The 22,916-nt window shown below is 34.3% G+C and overlaps 1 protein-coding gene and 1 long non-coding RNA gene across 27 annotated transcripts in view; one reads left to right on the forward strand and one right to left on the reverse strand.

Moving 5' to 3' along the window:
* Window positions 1-22,916, forward strand: part of LOC125665532 (nucleolar and coiled-body phosphoprotein 1-like) — a 64,947-nt gene that overhangs the window by 19,517 nt on the left and 22,514 nt on the right. For 13 of the 25 annotated variants that reach the window (XM_056152259.1, XM_048898207.2, XM_048898200.2 and 10 more), the window contains 2 exons: window positions 13,479-13,700; window positions 15,677-15,911. In XM_056152259.1, coding sequence (XP_056008234.1) covers window positions 13,479-13,700; window positions 15,677-15,911 — 457 coding nt within the window. Of the gene's footprint in view, window positions 1-2,912; window positions 6,377-10,971; window positions 11,138-13,271; window positions 13,398-13,478; window positions 13,701-15,288; window positions 15,614-15,676; window positions 15,912-22,916 lie in introns of those variants that run through there. The other 12 variants (XM_048898214.2, XM_056152270.1, XM_056152268.1 and 9 more) reach the window with 5 other exon arrangements.
* LOC125665537 (uncharacterized) overlaps window positions 1-22,916 on the reverse strand; it is a 46,645-nt gene that overhangs the window by 17,657 nt on the left and 6,072 nt on the right. The window contains exon 2 of one of the 2 annotated variants that reach the window (XR_008799448.1): window positions 200-270. The exons of the other annotated variant lie outside the window; for it this stretch is intronic. This is a non-coding gene — a long non-coding RNA (uncharacterized LOC125665537). The remainder of the gene's footprint in view (window positions 1-199; window positions 271-22,916) is intronic. 2 annotated transcript variants of the gene reach the window in all.

The raw sequence follows: 22,916 nt of genomic DNA on the forward strand, positions 1-22,916 counted from the left end.
GTAATCATTTTCTTCTGGCGAGAAATTTGCCAGGCTTTGGTGTATGGTAGATACGGACAATAAAAATGTAAACGTTTCAATACACACAGGCAGTCCGGAGATTCCCAAGTGATGAATGAACAGGATTTGTTTGGATATAAAAGACTAGGGGTGTGGCTGTGTGTTGACACCTGAAAAACGAGTTGGCTTTTTAACTTACTACGTTCTGCTGCGTTTATTTGAATTTTCCATTTAACCACTGGTCTGTGTCTCGCCACTTGGTGGAATTTTCTGCAAGTGTAAATTGTAGTTTTCTGGTTTATTTGGGGCTTGTAAATTAAGGGACACAAAATAATTACACAAGGCCTGAGTGATTTCTGTTTCGGATGTGGATAATTCAATTTGAAGTTCGTTTGTTAAGTAAATAACTGGATCATAGGACAGCAAATATATCTATCTACCCCGATCTCTTAGCATCCGAGGAAGTGTTTAAATTGAGTCGATCTCTGTGACACATATATACTGACTGTTGTGTACTGCTCTCAGACGGTCAAAATCAAGTAAGTTTATAGATACACTGTAGCAATGTTTCTCCTTTTTTTATCACTAACATTTCTTGAGCTAATTTCCTGTGGAAAAAAAAATTATGATTTTTTTTCTCATTTGTACAATCTAGATGTACAATATACATAAATTACAGCCTTCATTGGCTCTGACTGGCTATGATTCTGTTTGAATATACAATTTACAGGAAAACACAAAAAATGGGATTATTTTGTGATAGGAGATATGCATGTGTAATATTTATCTTATCAGTTGAAGTAATTAATAGTTCCAATGATATTCCCTGTTCTCTATAGATAAGGACTGTAAATTGGATGAAGTGTGCTTTTGATGTTCTGAGTCCTCATGCATCAATCATTATGTTAAATGTCAGCGACTTAAGTTAGAAGATGTGTTTATAGTGAATCTTTCAGTCCGGCAGTCTATAATTCATAAATCTGTACATAAATCGGTCATTGGGTATTTAAGCCTCCGCTTGGAGAAAAAGTATAAATACCAGTCTTTTGTTGTGGGGTTTGAGAATTTCTATTTTTTCTCTCTCCCGTGAATGACCTGTAAATATTGACTATTGAAAAAATGATCAAACATTAAGTTTTCTTTGTGTAACTTCCCTGTGTTGCTGCAATGTCTCGGATGTTTGAAATTACTGAGGCTGCTAGTAGACTGATTTGCATTCAGAATTTAAGGGTCAATGGTACAGTTCAGAATCAGTTTAATACCTTGTCTGTTTGGTTATTCCTTAATATGGTGAGGGTTACTAATCTGTGAATGGTCAGATATGCATGATCAGGGATATAATGTCCTATGAACGGTCGGGTCGATAATGTGCTATGAATGGTCAGGGCTATAATATGCTATGAATGCATGGTCGGGGCGATAATGTTCTACGAATGATCAGGTCTGTTATTTAAACAATAAAATACTTTCAATTGTTTTATTGACTGATGAAGCTATTGCAGAAAAAAGTCATAACGGGCCATTTAAGCAGCCAGGTTATGAAATTTTTTCCGGCAATGCTATGACCTACCTTCATCACCCGATAATACAACAAAGAAAGACATTTTATTGTTTATGTTTTTATGTATTTTTAAAAAAAATTTATTAACTGAATTTAAGTATTGAAATATCATATCATTGACCATTTTGTTACTTTAAACGGAAATGCTAATGCAACCTTTAACCTTGATGATGCTCCATATTTGGTAATGATTAAGTGGACAGTGGTAAGTATAAATAAAAAATCGAACTGTAGTTTGCAACAAACATGTATTGATTGTCTATGATGAAAGCAATGTCAATTTCAAAAGAAATATATTTTCAAGAGAAAGGATTCAGTGAAATTCATGTAAATATTGAATGATTATAAGGGCTATAATATGCTATGAATGATTAGGGCTATAATGTTTTATGAATGGTCAGGGCTAAAATATGCTATGAATGATTAGCATTATCTAATATGAATGATCTGAGGGCAATAATGTTTTATGAATGATCTGAGGGCAATAATGTTCTATGAATGATCTGAGGGCAATAATGTTCTATGAATGATCTGAGGGCAATAATGTTCTATGAACGGTCAGGGCTATAATGTGCTATAAACGGTCAGGGCAATAATGTTCTATGAATGATGATGTAAGGTTGATCATGTGAGGTTGTAAATATGATGTAAGGGTATATATATGTTATGAGCCTTAAACATTAATTAAACGTTGTAAAGGATAACTTTAAGTGTTGCATTTTTGACCAATAAATGTTCATTGTTCATGTGCATATTGATAAGTATATTTACCAAATAAACAGGAAAAGATTTTGTTTCAGTAGTATTGAAACATTCAGTGGAATAAGGAAACAAAATTAAAGTCTATTTCTTAAAAGACATTTATATATAAAACATAAGGCAAATATTTTACTTCCTGTACAAGATTTATTGTTTTCGTTAAGGAAACTTTAAGTGTTGAATACAGAATGCATTACTAGCTGTCATTGTGTTATGTGGGTTTCTGTGTAGTAACGATCTCGGGACATGCAGTTACTGTGTAAAACATGAACAATATCTATTTTTAAAAATCCCTTCTTTTCAAGGTGGTTAAAAAATATGCAATTTTGAAGAAGAAAAAAATATGATTTGAAAAATTTATCACTATACCTATCAACAAAACACACTGAGGGGTTTGAACTTGGGATCTATGAGTCAGAGTAACCTAGCTGATACATAAATTTATCCACTAGCTGAGCTACATAGATATTTAAACAAATCAATCGATACAAGTAATTTCACAAAGCATTTGAATTGCCATCTTTATATTATTATGATATTTATATGTAGTTGGTAAATAGCTTTTTAGGGCTAATTAAATGTTGTTGTTTTTTTTTTTTTACCATGCCCAACTTTGAATAAAGATTATTTTGATTTTGTGACATAGTGTCATAAAATGTAGAAGTCTTGATGTAGTGATCGAGCTTACCTTAAATGCTCTTAGGGGTGTAAGGGAAGTATTTCATATCAAGGTGTTTGTGGGCAATAGACAAGTACTTTATATCTAGATGTCTGTGGGCAATATAGACAAGTACTTTATATCTAGATGTCTGTGGGCAATATAGACAAGTACTTTATATCTATATGTTTGTGGGCAATATAGACAAGTACTTTATATCTATATGTTTGTGGGCAATAGACATCATGTACTTTATATATATCTAGATTTTTGTGGGCAGTAGATGTTAGTACTTTATATCTAGATTTTTGTGGGTAATATACAAGTATACTTTATATCTAAGTGTTGGTGGGCAAAAGACATTAAGTAATTTATATATCTAGATGTTTGTTGACCTTACTTTCTGGTGTATTCAATGGTAGTTTTGTATATAGTACGTATTGACCTAGTTTCAGTATTCAATGGTACTTCCAGTAGCATTTCTAGCATTTACCCAGATTTAAGACATCTATATAAACTATTAAGCATAAGCATAAGATAACTAGCATTTTTAAGCATTTAGATCAGCATTTAAATCAGCCAGCATTGCTAGCATTCAAATTAGCCAACTAGCATTGCTAGCATATCAAATCAGTCAGCCAGCATTACTACATCTATACATGTAGCATTCAAATCAGTCAGTCAGCATTGCTAGCATTCAAATCATTCAACCAGCAAAATATATGGCATGAAAAAAGCCTGGCTCAGTATTAAATACTGTACTGGAAATAGTTCCATATGTACTAGTATTTAGAGAAATAGTTCTCTATGTACTGTTTAGAGAAATAGTTCCCTATGTACTATTGTTAAGAGAAATACTGTAGTTCCCTATGTACTGTTTAGAGGAGGACTTCAAAGGAAGGGTTTCTTAGCTCTGTGGGCTTCATTTATAAAGAACATCTTTTTCCAGCATCTAAATTTAACTTTATTTGATGAATATAACCTCAACTCGTGTAGTAAAACCCCTTGTACTTTTAATCAAAGATAATGTAGTGTATATCTTGTGTTGGTATGTTTTAATGGATGAGGCAGTCTAAATCACATAAACTCAACTTTCATCAATGTCAGAAATTAAGGTTCTCTTGAGTAATCCTCGTTAAATTTTATTACACTTAATGATGCACTTGATAATATTTCACATTAAACAGAGACAGCAATTGCACTGTAATAGTGCTTGACATTAAAATAAAAATACTGAACAGTACATTATATTTGTACAATATTCAGTTGACAAAGTTTTTAAAATTCTGCTATTGATTCTGAGGTCTCTAACATTACTAGATGTTACTGAAGTATAGGGTGAGGGGTCTCAGGACATTTTTACATTTCCCACAACAATTTACTGTTAATTGTCTAATAAATTGATATGTAATAGATTTCAATCCGCTGGGAATGGACCCTGCCTTGCACATGGAGCCAGCTGACCACATTAAGGAGACCCCAACCCTGTCACTAACGATAACCAATCTTCTGTATATTACTAGGATTATAGAGTTTTCCTGTTGTCACCTATTCCTGAATTTAAGAAATTCTGAATGTATATATATAAATGAACTGTTTTAGAACAGAATTAAGAAAGAATTATGTTCTGAAGGTAAATGCACAGTACACTGCAATATTTCTAATCAGGGCTAGAAATTTGATGTTTTTTTTATCATATTATCACTCATAAGTTGTTGCAAGTGCTGGAAAAATCAACTTGCAAGATGACAGATCTATAATTAACTCACAATTCACAAATTGTTGAAATCTTCAGAATTCTGAATCAAACCATGCAGTACGTTACAGGGATGACAGGTCGGACAGCAGATACCCCCCCCCCCCCCCCCCCCCCCAAATAAATTTGAATTCAAAGTCATATAAATCTTCACATATATATATGTCATACTTCTTGCACCTATAGCGACATTGACTTTTTGTGCATGATAGATTTAACACTGCATGGTGCAATGAGGTACAATATTATGACAATTAAAGCTCATTACTTCTAAATGAAGTTTTTAATGGAGGGAAAAGTGATATATATACTAAACTACTAATTCCACCATTGTGACCATAATTGCTACCTATAATTGAAGTTCCTCATCCCCCATTTATAGAGTTACACATGTCACAACGATACGCAAGAGTAATGTCATATGTGTCACTTCACGGAAAACAGTAGAGACAACGACTATGTATCTTCAATTATGTGTGATATTTGAGGATAAGAATCTTGAAGGTAGCTGCGTGTGTCCCCCCCCCCCTCCCCCTTATAAGATGTATACATAGATTACCAGATGATCAGAAAGAGAGATTGTGTTTTAATATTGGACAATCTTACTCTATTGATTTTTGGAGATATTTAATTACTGCATTGTGTTAATGTCATAACATCCTCAAATCTCCTGATATAATCGCAGAGCTATCATCAGATTGGATCATCTCCAAAACTTAAGAAGTTATAAACTACAAATTATTTACATCTGACCAGTTGAAGTTGACTTGGGCCATCATTAAAAATATTTGTTTGATGTACTCCGACCCACATTTTTCAAGGTGGGTCGGTAGGTAAGTTTTTTTTAACATCATGTAAATTTCTAACATTTTCTTTTAAAATAAGGAGAATTTTCTATTTTTCAAGGGAACCAAAAAAAAAAAAAAATTTAAATTGCTGAAAAAAATTATTGGGTAGGAGCAAATTTGATGGGTCAGTCGGAGTACATCAAACAAATCAATTTTTATTTTGGCCTTATAATGATTCTTACTTTCCTGTGGTTCCTATGGCAACGATCAGTAAATGAAATGTAAGAATGTTTGATGATACATCTTGTTAAATGTACGAGACTGATTTGCATATGCAGGTACGCAATCTCGATCAGTCTGTCCTTTTATGGATGTGTAAATGAATGTTTGATGTAAGCACTGCACAATATCATTTAAACCACAGAAGGAATTACCTCCACGCTTAACTAGCTACATGCTGCAATACTAACTTCAAAACACCTATTTTGTTAAATGATTCACAAATCTGACATAATTCATGACTTCATGATATTGAACACTGAATTATTAGTCATCTCTCTCACCCCTCCCCCTTCTCTCTCTCTTCACCCAGTACAGTAGCCAGTTTGAATTAGACTTGATGTGAATTAATTAAGTCACTCCTTGTCACTATATAATGTCAGTAGAAACTCAAAAGAATTTGGGATGTTGTGGTCTTGTTATTAATGATCTCATTTAATGTCAATTTATTTGTGTTACAAAGCAAACTTTATAGTTATTGCATGACATATTGCTAGGCTGAAATTAAGACAGTAAAAACTTGGAAAATAAAGAAGTTATTTGTGGAATTCGGTTTTAATGAGGACATTTTATAGGTAAGATATGCTCAGTTTTAATACTGTAAAAATTGGAAGAAATTCTTTATATTATGTACAAAGAAGTGTTCAATCATAATGTTTTATCATTAAGAATTTGAAATTCATTTGTAATGATCTTGAGTTAATTATGTGAGAGCAATTACTCATGTTTTGCAGTTTATGAAGTATCTTAGTAATGGACTAGGCTGAATAACAAAAGTAATGCATTTGTGGCCCTGAAATTGAAACATTTTTCAGTTATATCGTGAAATTCGGTATAATATCCATGTTATTTAGAGTGCGTAGTCAGAAATAACCATTGAGAATTCAGATTTACAGTACCCAACTTCAATTTCTTTCTCTTTTTTTGGAAATTGGTGATTTTTTGCAATTATTAAGTAAAAGTTGTGTAAAATGTTGAGCGATCGAGACAGTTTTATCCCTAGCTTATAGAAATAGGCAGAGCATATATATATATAGCACCATGTTTGATCCAAAACTATATTTCATGCATTTGCAAATATTGAAATATATAGATCTGTATTTCATTTTCATTGTTTATAATCAGCAGGACCTGGCACCACTATACCTATAATGTTGAAGCCAGCAAACAGCACACTTAACAAAATACAGGATTTTTTTGGGGGGGGGAGGCTGATTGAGAAAAAGTGGCAGAAAATCTCGACGTTAATAGACATTATAAAATGTAAAGAATTCCTTGATAGGATTATAGATAGCTTCTAAAACTGAACAATAAATTTCGTTTATTTATGTAGTTGAGTATAGTAGGGCCAGCTTGATTAACCTGTTTTAATGATAACCTAGTCCTTTGATGGTTTATTTTTATCTGTTTTGTGCATGCTCAGCTTAAATCGTTATAATACTGGTTCAAGTAGTTGATTTTGGAAGAGATCAATCACACTTCACTGGTTTACATTGTATCGCATTCCTCCTCAACAAATGAGGATAGAATTTTGTGACATAATATTGTCCTTCAATTGGTTTATCTCCCTTTGTTTTGTACACTAGAATTGTCCCACAAATGTCATTTGACTGAGAGGGTTGTTTTTTCTCCCAGGGCTGACTCTAAAGTTCAATAGCTGTGCAGTTTGACACTTTTGAGCAATACTTAATTTATAATCACATATCCTGAAGGGGACATAATTACAGGTGTGTAAGGACATGTCAATTCATGTACATATTATTATGTGAAGAGGAGGGATTGCTTACAAGCAGTTTTGAGATTCTCCATCAAGTTAGGACATTTAGTATATATGTAATGTAAGTATATTGTAGATAGAATTAGACTATGATGATATCACGTTTCCCAGTAGGTCTAATGTTATTCTCTCTATAATAACACAGGTGGACTTTTGCTGGCATGGAAGGTGCTGGCTGAAGAAGCCAATATTATTAAAATCAGCTTCTTCAACTCAGATCCGCTCCTTCTTTTTTTTTTGGTCACTATAACGACAATTTATAAAAGAAAACGGAGCAGACCGAGGAGGTGATTTTAATCAGATTGAGTCTATGTTTGTATTGCTATACATGTCTCTGGTATTGGTAGCAAGGATAAACAGCGAGTAGCGATGATTGATATTCTCGCAACATATGCCAGTGCCTTATGTTTGGTATATCACATTGATTTATACGATAGTTTTATAAAAAAAACATATTTGTCCTAGCTGTCTTCATGCATCACCATTTACAAGGGTTAGGAAACTCGCCATGTAAAAGTGTTAGGAATGTAATATTAAGATAATCGATGTTGTCACTTGATTTTTTTTTTATAGTTTGCTACCTTTCTGCAGGCATGACCACAGCTTTTTCAAATTATAACCAATTTTTATAAAACTTTATATGTGATTAAATGGTATATCTATATTAGATAAACACATATACTGAGGTAATTTTGGTACCTTTATTTATAATTTCTGGCATTTATTTGGTAATTTTGATGAATGTGTGGTAATAATTTTTGTCATTCTATATATATACCCTCTGTTCGGCCAGCTTAAGGGAGAGCTATATTTGACTGGTATCAAAAATCAAGATCATTCATTGAGGTCCAATTTAATGTTGAGCATTTTCACAAACACTTCTTCCTTTATAATTTGTAATAAGATTGATTTTAAAATCATTAATTGATATCATTATAATTAGTTTTTAATGCAGATTGCTTGTCGGATTGTCATTTCAATTTTTTTTCCCTTCAATTTTCCGTGATATAGTTTTGAAATTACATATTTGTTTAAAGATATGATATCTTGAGTTATGTATTTGTGTAAATAATGTAATGTTTGAGCTATGAGGATCATCCTTCTCAGATAAAACGCTCTGGTGGCTTACCTTAAATTCTCTCTGTAATATTACATGTTTATATAAGCAGTTTATAATATTGTGTGATATCATTACATGTATTGCTATAAAGCCTGTTTTAGTATGGGGGATTTTTTCTGTTGTATCCTGGGAAGATACAAGTATGTTTCTATAATTTGTTTCTAAGATTTAATTGTATCATAGTGGACATTTTGTCTGTATATAGATGTGTACAGGTCTAATAAACAAGGTATATATATGACTGATTGATTGAATATTGTTTAGCGGCCCACTTGAGAATTCTTCACTCATACGGAGGCATCACCATAACTGGTGAAGGGCTGCAAAATTTTGGCCTATGCTCAGCACTTGTGCCATTTGAGCAGGGAGGGATCTTTATTGTGTCATACCTGCTACTGACACAGGGGCCTCAGGGTTTTTGTGGTCTCATCCGAAGGACCGCCCAAATTTTCCTAAGATTTGAAGTTAATTTCTCTCTCTCTCTCTATTGCATTCTGATATAATTACTTTTTATATAATTATGTTGATTGTCTCTTGAACAAGAATCTGTGTGAGAATTGTATTGTAGGGTGCCTTACTATTCAATCCATTCCAATTTATTGTATGTTTATATTCATACATATAGTGTTAATTAATTTAAAACATTGAGGAAGTTGAATTTTTTTTTTTACTTTATTTAGAATTTAGATTTATTTCATTTAGTCAAAAACTGCAGTTTTAGTAAAAAGTAATCAGAAAAAAATTTAAAACCCCTGCCAGATTCGAACCTGTGATGTACAGTTCAGCAGTCGATGTGCTAACCCACTAAGTTACTCAGTTTAAGGCAATGAAATCCAAAAGGAAAAGACAAATATTGCTGATATTTTCATTCATGGTTTAAAAGGAAGTCAGCCATTATGATTTTGTAGGGCATATTTATAAATTTGTTTTCATATAGTGGTCCAAGTTTTAGTCTGAGTTTACTGGTACATGTAATAAGTAGTGGTCAGTTTAGTAGTACATGTAATGGGTAATGGTCAGTTTACTAGTACATGTAATGGGTAGTGGTCAGTTCCTGTCAGTTTACTAGTACATGTAATGGGTAGTGGTCAGTTCCTGTCAGTTTACTAGTACATGTAATGGGTAGTGGTCAGTTCCTGTCAGTTTACTAGTACATGTAATAGATAGTGGTCAGTTCCTGTCAGTTTACTAGTACATGTAATGGGTAGTGGTCAGTTTACTAGTACATGTAATGGGTAGCAGGTCAGTTTCTGTCAGTTTACTAGTACATGTAATGGGTAGTGGTCAGTTTCTGTCAGTTTACTAGTACATGTAATGGGTAGTGGTCAGTTTCTGTCAGTACATGTAGGAACAGTTATGTAATGAAGGTTGAAGGGTTTTGAATTCACCCTGTTGGTCAGTAATATATATAACTCAATCTTTACAATCCAGTCGGGAGACTAGCAGTTGGACTTGGAATTTAGGTCAGGGCACTGGTGACATCATTCGGTGTAGTCTTTGGTTTAGGATGACACATGGAGACAGATAACTTAAAGTAGCTGGGCGGGTCATTCTGAGGCTTAAAGAACCCATGTTCATTCAGCACTACATAAAACTCTTAGATAGCCCCATTGATAATGGAGTGTTGGAGAGATAGGAATCTTCCGTGTGTGGAGCTGCGCCCCGGGGTACTCAGAAGTCTGGACTAATGTTCTATCAGATGACCAGTAGATGACCAGCAGAATATATGATTGTAATTAGAAATTAATTCCGAGTATATGTAATGTATATTGTGATTGGCTGTCAGACTGGATGTTTGGTACTTATAAAGAAGATTTCTATTGTGAGTCATTGCTTGATTCCTTCTAAATTTGGATCCGATATTGAAGGGAAAACCAGTTTTTTGTATTTCGTTGATTTTTATCAGTGGAATGCATGTACAATTCAAAACATTTATAATTAAGAATGCATAATGTGATCAGAGGTAGTTAGGATATCGATAAAATGTTTCGTCGTCTGTTTATCCACAACGTGCTTTAAAGGAATAATAGACTGAGCTAAGAATTACACCTTTACCACGAAAAGAATAAATTGTTTATTCCTAGTTCGGTTCAGTGAGGAGTTCAGCGATTCAATAAGCACCTGATCGGCCGGTGTTTTCTTTATATTATAGTAAACAAGGCACTGGCATTTTCTATTGAAATTAAACAAAGTGGAAGGCCCAGACAGGCTGAACATTGTATTGTTAAAGATCAAACCCACAAACTTCTTATTCGGGAGCATATCAGCAGAATCGTAAAGGATGGGTTTTTTCTAGTGTTATATTGAGTAAGAAAAAGCTATTTTGTGAATGCATGAGGATTTATTTATTTTAAACCATGTGTTGGGTGGGGGACGGACCGTGATCTGAATTGATAGAAGCATGGAAGTCAATGTGGGTGTAGAAAACTGCACACTGAGGTACTGTTATACTTCATGTTGTTAACAGAAGAAGAAATGTGGCACATTCTATAATGTTGTATTGAATTGAACTTAGCTGTTGTACATATTGAGTAAATTATGATAAGACAAAATCAAAAGCACCCGTCAGTACAGAAAATCTTCATAATTGAATATTGTATTTAATTGTCTGTGTGTTACAGGAAGAAAATAAATCTGTAGTTTTTATAAACAATGGAAACACTTTGGGTCGACACTTTAGTTAAGCCCCATGCTGCCTCCATTGTATACCCCCCCCCCCCCCCCCCCCTAATAATACAGACAGCTAGACATTTTATATTTTGTGATAAAACTTTTTTCATAGACAAAAGTGAAGTGCTCTCAATGAGAGTTTACTTTAAACAGCTAGTATTTTATTATGTATAACAAAATAAGGATTAGGGCAGCGCCTACATAAGCCTTCTCATTAAGAGTTATAAACAATGAAGCCGTAAGCTTCTTCACAGATAAAACTTCAATCTGGAATTTCCTGAATGTATTAGCTACATCATGCAGATCTGTAGCGCTCTGGGAAAATATTGCGACAGCTAGACCAAAGTTTGTACCAATATCTTCCCAGGGAGCTATACAGATCTGCAGCTATGAATATGAGCTAATGTACTCTTCTACGAAAGGCAGCTGGTTTTTATATTATATATATGCATATTCAACAAACATCATTTTGAATTTGTCATAGTGTAGTAGTATAAGTATGTAATGAGTCACTGACCACTTGTTAATTATAAATGAAGAGGGTTAATTGTCAGTCTGCTTGGTCAGTAATTAAACAGGTAATGGTCATCAATATAGGGCCTTCTTGACCACCTGGTTGTGTAGGTATTTGACCTAGTTGTTTACTTATGTATGACAAGACAAATAGACTTTACATTTTCTCTACTACTAAGAAAATGAAAGGATTGTCTAATCAACAATGGAAAGGATTTGATGAGGCTTTTAAGTGGGTCTTATTATTTGTTGGAGAATGGGCAGTTTGTTTTCTTAGGTTGTAATTATTGAGAACTGTGAATCACACTGTGGAGGCAGCAGTTAATTGTAGATAAAATATTTTCAAAATGCAGTGCTTAAATTTGAAAGGTTTGATGAGCAAGCTTATAAAGCTTGAATTAGAATGTGTAAATGTTGATATTTTAAGTAAATAAGGCTTATAATTCTGATGGGGAGAGACAGGGTGGGAGGGAGGGGAGGAAAATGAAAAGGGTGGGATGAGAATGAAAAGGGTGGGAGGAGAGGAAAATGAAAAGGGTGGGAGGAGAGGAGAATGAAAAGTGTAGGAAGGAAAATGAAATGGGTGGGAGGAGGAGGATCGAGGGAGGAGAGAGAAAAAGAGGGTTAGGTGGGAGGAGAATGAAAAGGGGTGGGAGGAGAAAGAAAAAAGGGGGAAGAGAAAGAAAAAAGGGGGAGGAGAAAGAAATGGGTGGGAGGGAGGAAAGAGAAACGGGGTGAGAGGAGGAGGAGAAAGAAATGGGCAGGAGGGAGAGGAGGATAAGGATGGAGGGGGATTAATATGAGATTCCTCTGACTCTTGCCCCCACTTTTATATTGTGACTTGTGCTGCACATATCGCAATATAAAAGTGGGGGTTAGAGTTGGAGGAATCTCGGATTAGAGCGGGATGAATGGAGATGTGGACCTCCTATACAAATCCACCCTACCTGTGGCAGACAGAGGAGTGACTGAGACAGTGGAAGACAGTTCAAGAATGAGTTTGTGACCGTCTCCTTTCTTGGTATAAGATCAAATAAGTTTATTTTAATTTTGAGGCCCAGAGGTCATAACAGAAAATTATTTGATTTGATGCTACAAACATTTTTAGGTCACATTCTAAAAGATGGGGAATAAATCCTGACAGTTGATGTCTTCATGGTATGAATATCTGAATATTTTGAAGTGGGAGAAAAAATAGAGGATAAAATGTAATGTGGATCTTTGGGGGGGGGGGGGGGGGGGGATAATTCTGGATCCACCACCCTTGAAGCATGGTACAATGTTGTTTACATGTATCTGTCTCGAGACTGCTACAAGCAAATGCTGCAATGCACAATTTATGTGGGAGTACCAACAAAGTTGCTTTTACAGTGGATGAATGTATCATGTTTTTTTTTTTACATTTTTCACTTTGCTGTTTGTCATATATTGTTAAAGTGGTGTAGTCATCACTCTTTAGTCAGAGGAAGAAAGGATTCATTCAAAGATTTTAGATCTCAGTGTTACAACATGGATTGTATATGTATTTGTCAATGTTGATTTAATTATATACGTACACGTATAACTTTATTTAAGATGAACTTAATTGTATTTACAGTAGGGCCATGAGCCTTGCCAATAAGGGGCCAGAGTTGGCGGGCCCCTTGACCAAGAAGGTCCCCCCAGAAGACTTTCGGAGTAACGGGAGAGGGCCATACCCCTTGCCATACCCTGCTGAACCCCCTGATGACGAGAACATGAACGAAATTGTTGAGGAAAATGTTGATGTGATTGTTCACTTACCAGATGGAAAAAGCAAGCAGGTCGCTGTGAACTCGAAGTAAGTCTAATAAAACATTTGAACACTAAGGCTAAAAATTGAGATGTTTCTGAAGTGTTTGTTTCTATAAACATATTCCAGCAGTGTATACGATCTTTCAGATTTTTGTAAAATCTTATTCTGTTCTACATGAGAAAATAGCTAAAAAAAAAATAGCTATAAAAATAAATGAATTTTCAGTCTGGTGTATGAATTTAAAATTTTACACATTTTCAGAAACTTTTTTTTAGGTGTGTTAACAAATTTTTGCACTTATGAACATCATAGTTTATGTTGGTAGGACCACAAATCACGATTGGGTGATATTAAGAAAATACAGGAAATTGACCTACCAAGCATTATGCTCTCTCTCTCTCTCCTCTCTCCTCTCTCCTCTCTCTCTCTCTCTCTCTCTCTCTCTCTCTCTCTCTCTCTCTCTCTCTCTCTCAGTGCAAATGATGTTTCAAGGGCAGTAACTCTTACTTGAATCAGATTTTTTGCTCACAGATATTTTTTTAATGTTTTCTTTTATGTGTGACTGCCACTTCCAACATACCAGGAATCCTCTTTTCTCACAGAAATACCGTAACCAGTCGATATATCTTTTCCATTTAAAAGCTTTATGCACTTACACTAGGTCACTCTAAAGAACTGTTTATTTAACCATAGCAGAGAGAACAATTAGATCAATTGATTGATTGCATATTGTTTAACGTCCCTCTCCAGAATTTTTCACTCATATGGAGACGTCACCATTGCTAGTGAAAAGCTGCAAAATTTAGGCCTATGCTCGGCGCTTATGGCCTTTGAGCAGGGAGGTATCTTTATAGTGCCACACCTGCTGTGACACATAACCTTGGTTTTTTGCAGTCTCATCCGAAAGTCCACCCCATTTAGTCGCCTCTTATGGCAAGCAAGGGGTACTGAGGACCTATTCTAACCGGGATCCCCATGGGACTATACCCATTTAAAGTATTATGCACTTTCACTAGGTCACTCTAGAGAACTCTGTATATAACAGTGTCAGAGAGAAGAATTAGATCAAAGCCGAGAAAGAGAGGATAAGTGCTTGTCTTCAACAGCCACAAAAATGTTTAAAGTTTTCAAGTCAAAAGTTGTATCACAAAATCTTCTGAGCAGGATTAACATGGATTAATTATTTGTGATTTGATTATGTATATATGTATTGTTCGGATTCTATTGTGAGGAATTGTTTTTTTATATGCCTTTAAATCGTTGAGGCAGACAGACATGGTAACTACCTAACAAATTCTACTAAAACAATATAAATACTATGATCAAACATTAACAGATTCAGGATGAAATCTTAACAATCACATTTAGTACAAGAAGAATAGCTTTTGTCAGTCAGTGTATAAAATTAATTGATTAAAGATAAACTCATTGATGAAATTTACACAACTCATATACAGGATTTCACTGGTTATCAATTAGCTTCATTCACTTGCACTTTTAATAAGAGTATTTTATTTGTTGTGTGGTCCAAGCAAGAGTTATTGCCCTTTGGTTGTGAATATGTTTGAACTTTGAGAAATGGACTATAATTGGATTTGTTATAAAGGGCCACCAAGCATGCAATAACAACAGAACATTATGTATAGGCCGTTCTATTTAACACTAGCTGTGTTTAGATCTGCTCAGCCTTCATTAAATACCTGTCATTATTCTAGTGGAAACACAGGTAGCAGGAAAATGTCGGGCAAACAGAGAGTCAAAATTTTAAGGACTGGGCTTTAATCATCATCAAGGGGAGATTTATCTGTGAAACTGACTGCACATGTGAATTTGGAGAATTTTAAGAAAATTTTGTTTTAATATGGAGAGAATTTGACAAGAAGAGAGTTATGTTTTCACGGAAAAAGAAACAGGTGTTGTCTGCCTCTGTGACAGCAGTGAATGGGCACACTGAACAGGTGAGATTTAATTTTTTTGAATAAGTTTTAATGAATCTGTTTTTATTTTGTTTTGATTTTTAGCATTCCAATGATGGACTTATTAGTGAACCTGGCTGCAGGGAGCCGCCTGAACCCAGGGGGCCACTCTCTGCAGGTGTTGAATGAGGACACAGGCAAATTAAAGGAATACAAAGCTAATCAGACTATTGGCTCTCTCTGTATCAGAGGGGAGGATCACAAATTTCGTTATGTCACTGTACAAATTGTCCCCAAGAAAGTGTCTAAGAAATCGTCAGGAAATCTTCGTCAGTTTGAGGTAAGGTATTTGCAGTCTAGCCCTTAAAATGAAATGCACTAAATGGGTGTATCATGTCATCTAAGACTATTCAATGGAATGGGTTGTTGCATCATGAAGTTTGGGTTTGAGGGGGTGTAGGAAATGTCATCTGGCTGTTTCCTCCGCTAGCATGTACCACCTAAGAAGGTAGCACACGTTCAGCGTCTGCTTCTTCCATTATTTTATCAGTAGAATCATCAGATTTTCAGTGGTGATCAAACTGCGTGTAAAATTGTCTACATTGTATCTCACTCTGTCGAGTATATATACAGACCACCGATTTATTCTAGTCAATTTATTCTCGTGGAGTGTGAGCTTTTAAATCTGGTGCTACATGTGGGACACACGACCTCAGAATAATGCTGAGATAAAAGCTGTTTTTCATTGTCTTTCTGATGGAAGTTAAATTTGTGATATTGATTCTTGACCTTGTTACCTGTTCATGGTGGGGGCAGGTGGAATGAAAGTATACATGTCATATATAATACATAAAAAGCTATTTGATCTATAGATTTGAATTGATTTTCCCCATTATATAAATGTTAGCTCAATATTTCAATCCTTCCCTCTGCTGTGAAACAAGAACAGTTGGTTACTGTGAATAATGATCAGCTAAAGGATTACTGTGGTGTAATATATTTGTCCATCTGTTGTTGGCTTCATCCACACTTCTCAGAAAGACAATAATTTCTATGATCCCTAGGGAAAAGAGACAGCTCAAGGTCATATATCAAATGCTGTTGTAAATTCATAATTTTCAGAACTTGCTAAATTCGTTTGAAGACAATTCCCTTTGCTTATAATTTAAGGGATACAACACTGTCATTATTACTTTGGAGGTGATAAGTAAGAAAACATGTCAAATGACCATTTGATTTCCGCGTTCACAAGGTGAAGGTCAAAGGTGTCATAGGTCAAAATATTATCGTCTTTGATGGTTTGTGTAGCAGTTATTTAGCCACCACAACTTCACATTAAATAGAGGCCACAAAAGCTCTGCACTTGGGACATATTCTTCATCAATCAAAAGATGCACTTTGGGAATAAGATTGTGTAATAATTTGATGCCTTTTCATACATTATCTCTCTCTCTTTCTCTCTCTCTCTCTCTCTCTCTCTCTCTCTCTCTCTCTCTGTTATACTGTGTCGTTTAAACGATATGAAATTTATTACAGTACTGCAGATTAGAGGCTGCTGTAGAGGTTAATAACCCCTTGATTACAATTCTGCAATAGTGCATCAACAAATGGCATATATTCAGAAGATTTTGCCAAATGTTCCAAGTCAAACTTTTATCATTAAATATGTATGAATGTATTATTTAGAATCTCTGGGTTTTTGTGTAAACACATGGAGTCTAATCTCTATGCTTAACTAAATTAATTTGATGTATGCTAGTAAATTGGATTCTTTGCTGTCTCTCTCAAAGCAACAAAATACAAAACTACCACAAAAAAATTACTTATAAGTTATACTACATTTTATAGGCAAAATATTGTTACGTTGTATAGGCAAAATATTGTATACTATACTTAAATTAAACTAACAGGGGGTGGGGGATGGGTGGGGGGCTTATCTAGACAAGTCTGGGGGAAAGGGGACTTTTGCTCTACCTCAGTCATTGCAGGTCAAACTCTCCTTGTGAGCATCCTAGATAAAAATTTTCCTATCTATTGCAGAAATTCTCGTTGTATGTGACGAGCTATTGCTGTCCCCATCATTCTATGGATGTGATATGACAGGTCTACTCCTAAGGTTTTAGCCATGTCTTTTTATGTTCCTAAGGTTCTAGCCCTGTCTTTTTATACCCCCAAGGTTCTAGCCCTGTCATTAAAATCAAAATTTAAGGTTCTACTCCAGTTCTTTTAGGCCTCAAGAATATAGCATGCACCTAAACTGATAAAAATGTTAGTCCATGTATATAGATTTTAAAAGAAATACACATTTTAAAAAAACGTTTTTTACAATTTGACGATGCATTGTTTATGTGTAATTCAGGGTTCCTGGTTATTGTTTGTGTGGTATGATAAATGCATCATTGGAGCCTTCAGTGATATGCATGGACACATCTACAATGTTAAAAGCTTTCAATCTAAATAGGAAAGTTTAGGAAGACAGCTTAGAATAGACCCAAATTATATTCAGGATTTATAATGCATGCATATCATTAAAACCGTAGTTATAGTTGGATTTTTACATTACTTGAGAAGATGTCGTTCTAAGAGAATATTATTCAAGACCTTTATAATGTAGAATGATGAATGACTAACTAAGATTGTCCTAAAGTTTGTCAGCTGTGAACTTTTCCTGGACCATCAGTCGGGGACAGCTAGTGTAGATGAATATATACATGCAGTCTTAAGTTTTTTGTTCTTGCTGAAAGACACAGATTTAGAGACCCGGCCTATACAACGTATGTTGCTTGATTTATTATTTTTTGTCAATGTGTTCTTAGGAACTGCATTTAATGTTTTAAGGCTTTCAATGCATAGGTTATATACACACTGTCAATATTGTGATTTTATATATATTTAAAAATCAAAGTGCTCTAACATTTATTTTGAAAAAATATACCTTTCAATAGTTTCGTGTCGTTGGAATTTCTATCCAGAATTATCATAATGCATGGCTAGCAGAGATACATGTATTGATTTAATCAACATGTAAGAATTAATTATTGTAATACATGTAGCAGAGATATTGACTTAATTAACATGTAAGAATTAATTATTGTAATACATGTAGAAGATATATATGTGACAAGGACTTAATCGGCATGCAAGAATGCTGTGGTTGTGAAGATATTGAATTTATATCACAATCTGAGAGGGATTTTTCGAGTGTCTTTACAGGGCCAAAATAAGGCCCCATTCCTAATTTTTGCTTTAAAGTTATCCATAAAGTTCTCCAAACATTGAAAACGTATAAAAACAGGGTTAGCCTTATTGTTCATAAATCTCCTTCACAGGCCCACAGATTGCAGTTTTTGCTACAAAATTGTTATGTAGGAAACCTTATTTGTTTTTGCCTCTGCTTATTTGAATGAGGTACATGTAGCTAGGCTTTGGCGAAATTGAAAGTCAGAAGGAGTCCTGAATTATCCCTTAAAGCAGTTGGTTTTGGTTTTTTCACGTACATCTTTGTTTGAAGTGTTTTTCCCCTATTCCAAGCAAATGTCGCTATTTTTCCCAATTTGAAAGGCCCTGGCCCTTGATATTAATACCTAAGAACAAACCTGAATTGGCTCATGTTAGTTAGAATTACCATAACGATGGGAATTCTTACCAAAATTTACCTAACTAAGTGCACCAAACACCAGACTGTCACATGAATGTACAACATGTTTATTTTTGCCTAGAGGACAAACTCGTATACATATAGCAACCTTGCAAATACATTCCAAAAATTTGAATTTGGAAATAGAAAATACACGAGGGTATGACGCTAGGAGAGTTTTTGGCTGATTTAGGACAGGTATACATTTAATTATCTTTTTCTTTTAAATTTCATATACATTGTATTGATTTTGAAGTTCATTTTATACAATATTTCTAAATAATTTGTTTATGATAATTAGCAACTTTGAAAGGTCAAGAAATTGTTGCATTACACAGGAATTCAATGTGTAGTATTGAAAGTGATTTTATATAAAACTAAAATGTATTGAAGAACTTGAGAACGGAGAAATTTGATGTTATGTGCATGTGTAGTTCAGTTATATATGAAAAATGTGGGTCATCGAGGCCCCTTAGTTTTCATTTCTTGATACATTGCTAAATTGGGTTATGAGGGGGACCTGAATTATAAAGACTCGACTACATGTATATTGAAATAGTGAAATCATGTGGTGTGGTAAATATCACTTTTGTTTCCTGTTTAATTTTTTTTTTATTTGAAAGTATATATACTGATTTTTGTCTCAGTTAACAAAATATCAGAGCAAGGAGAGATTTTCAGAAATATATGGAGTCGTAATTGATCGAAGTACCAACATGAGTAGAGTATTAATTTGTATGATATCTATATCTTTTTGTTTTCTTGAAGGAAATGGTAGAAATATATACTTAGTATCGCTCATTAGATTTAATTTTGTGGGGCAATTTTTTTATTGTTTAAGAAATCTTAATCTATTTTAACATGAATTTCCCAAAAACAGTCGCAGGTGCTTTTACAATATAATATAAATTGGATTCTGTTGTGAATTAAATGTGTGTAAATGTAACACCAGGCTTTTGACTTATGTATATATGTAAGTTTGTTTTTTTCCAATCCTTAAAGCTAAATGTTCAAATGGCTTTGTCTATTTTGTGTGTCAGTGTATTGCCATTTATTTAAGGTAAAGAATTCATTTTCCTATATTATACTGGGGGATTCTCTGAAGCAGACAGATCTTAAACTATGAAGGAGCTAGCGCTGTTTGAAAACACCCTCCACAAAGGGAATAGAAGTTAAATGGGACAGTATTATTTAAACTCTGTAGGTCATAACATAATTTTTAGAGTTCTACCCTAGAAAATTGTCGTCATTGTGTGGACATTGAATGAAAGAATTGAATACACAAAACCAGCACACTATTCACTTCACGTACATAATCTTTGTTTGAAGTAAATACTTTGGTGCTTTACATTTAAAAAGCCCGAGTTTCAATGATACATGTATATATATATACAATCATGAGTGAATCAGAGGGGATTGAATGAATTCTTAAAAAGAGATCATGTTCTCTGATATGTATTGAATGGCGGGTTTCTTTGGAGGAATTTTAAACTTATGACAGAAGAAGAATTTATTTAATTCAATAGTAGGCCAGAGACGGGTGAACACTGAGAGATGTGTGGGTGACTGCCCCAGGCTTGCATGATAGGTAGATATGTTGATCAGGAAACTTGCATACTGACTGGTATATATATAGGTTCCAGAATGTATTTATTGATGAAAATATTAAAACAAAATTTGAAAAGATCGAAGTTCATAATACTCAGTTTTGAAACTTTATTTCATTTGTTTATGCCACTGAAAAATGAGTAACTCACACACATATTTCGTAGATTGTACTTGTAAACCTTATGTGTACACCTGAAGTGCAGGTGTGCAGTCAGGCATGGGGGCTATTGTTTGTTTTGTAGTAGACCTAATTAGGTTTGTTGATTGCATATTGTTTAACGTCCCGCTCAAGAATATTTTCAAATTCACTCATGGAGACGTCACCATTGCCGCTGAAGGGCTGCAAAATTTAGGCCTATGCTCAGCACTTATGGTCTTTGAGCAGGGAGGGGATCTTTATCTTGTCACACCTGCTGTGACTCGGTTTTTGTGGACTGATCAACCCATTTAGTTCGCCTCTTACGACAGGCAAGGGGTAGTGAGGACTTAAATTATTCTAACCCCGATCCCCGCAAGATAATTAGGTTTGTACATCATCTGGAAGAAAGAAAAAAAATTTCAATTCCATGTAGTTTGTCTTTCTTCTGAGACTGTGAATAAACCATTTTGAACTGTTATAGGGTCAGAAAGGAAGGTAATTAAATATTTCTCGAGGGGAAAAAATGTCAAATATTGTAACACGTACATGTCAGTCTCATCTGTTACTTAGTATAATATAATATATAGATATAAATAACACAATCACATTCCTTAGTACTAAAATTTCATTACACACCTTAAATATGATAAGAATTGATGTCAAGCAGCAAATTTATGTGTCAAAAATTCATTCTTTTAGAATAGATTAAAATGTAAAGTCCCAAAAAAATGCAGTAATTTGATCATGAGTAAGTAATACGATGCAAGGATCTCTAAATATGGTGTGATTCAAACATTGCTCTGAGACTGCAGTGTCCTGGCCGTTTAGAGATTACTAAGGCTTGACCTAATTAGGTCAGCCCTCCATTCTAAACTCCTGGTGCCTGGTAGAAGCATATTTTGGTTTCTGTGTAAAGTATTTATTTGAGGAGCAGTGAGATATATATATATAATGAGTTGTAATGCAGGTTTTTTCTGATCCTGAGTGACATCAGCTTCTATATGTATGTCATTGCTGAACTACTTAGGATCTCTCTGGATAATTATCTGCTACACAGTGAGATGATATACCTTGTAGAAAAAAGTTGTATTATGGTGGTATAAAAACGATTAATGGAAGTTTGGGGGTCATTTGAATTATTGGCGAAGCAGATTTCATGCAAATTAAAAGTATACTCCCTCTTTCCTTGAGTTAATTGTCTCAATGATCCCCATATGTATAATGAAAACAAACTGCAAGTTAATATCGACACATTTCTTTATTTATTTATTGTCATTTTGATTAACAATTGTCTCTTTTATCCAAAAAAAGTATAGAAGTTTTTGTCAATTAAGAAGGTCACAGGGTATTATCCTGACATTGGAATTTAATATTGATGTTGCTTAGATCAAAATACCTGCATATATATGCAAGGACAGTCAGTATGATGTGCTTTAATAAACTAATTTTAGATTGATTCCATTTCAATTACGGGAGTATAATGCAATATGAGATATCTCTTTGCAGAATTTTATAGTGATTACGAACTTTTGACCTTGAAGTCAGTTAGATGGGCTAACATAACTCATTGTTTTGATTGTCCTAACCTGATATAACAAGACTAGAGCTAGAAGTTGTGTGAACTGAGATATAAGTATCAATCGAGATCCTGGATTATTGTCTATCTGTCATTAGTGTGAGATGAGATCCTGGATTGTTGTCTTTCTGCAATTAGTGTGAAATGAGATCGGTGATGTTGTCTATCTGTCATTAGTGTGAGATGAGATCAGTAATGTTGTCTGTCTGTCATTAGTGTGAGATGAGATCTGGATTATTGTCTATCTGTCATTAGTGTGAGATGAGATCGGTAATGTTGTCTGTCTGTCATTAGTATGAGATGAGATCTGGATTATTGTCTATCTGTCATTAGTGTGAGATGATATCAGTAATGTTGTCTGTCTGTCATTAGTGTGAGATGATAT

This window comes from Ostrea edulis, chromosome 10, assembly GCF_947568905.1.
Source record: "Ostrea edulis chromosome 10, xbOstEdul1.1, whole genome shotgun sequence".
In the NCBI taxonomy this organism is placed as follows: Eukaryota; Metazoa; Mollusca; class Bivalvia; order Ostreida; family Ostreidae; genus Ostrea; species Ostrea edulis.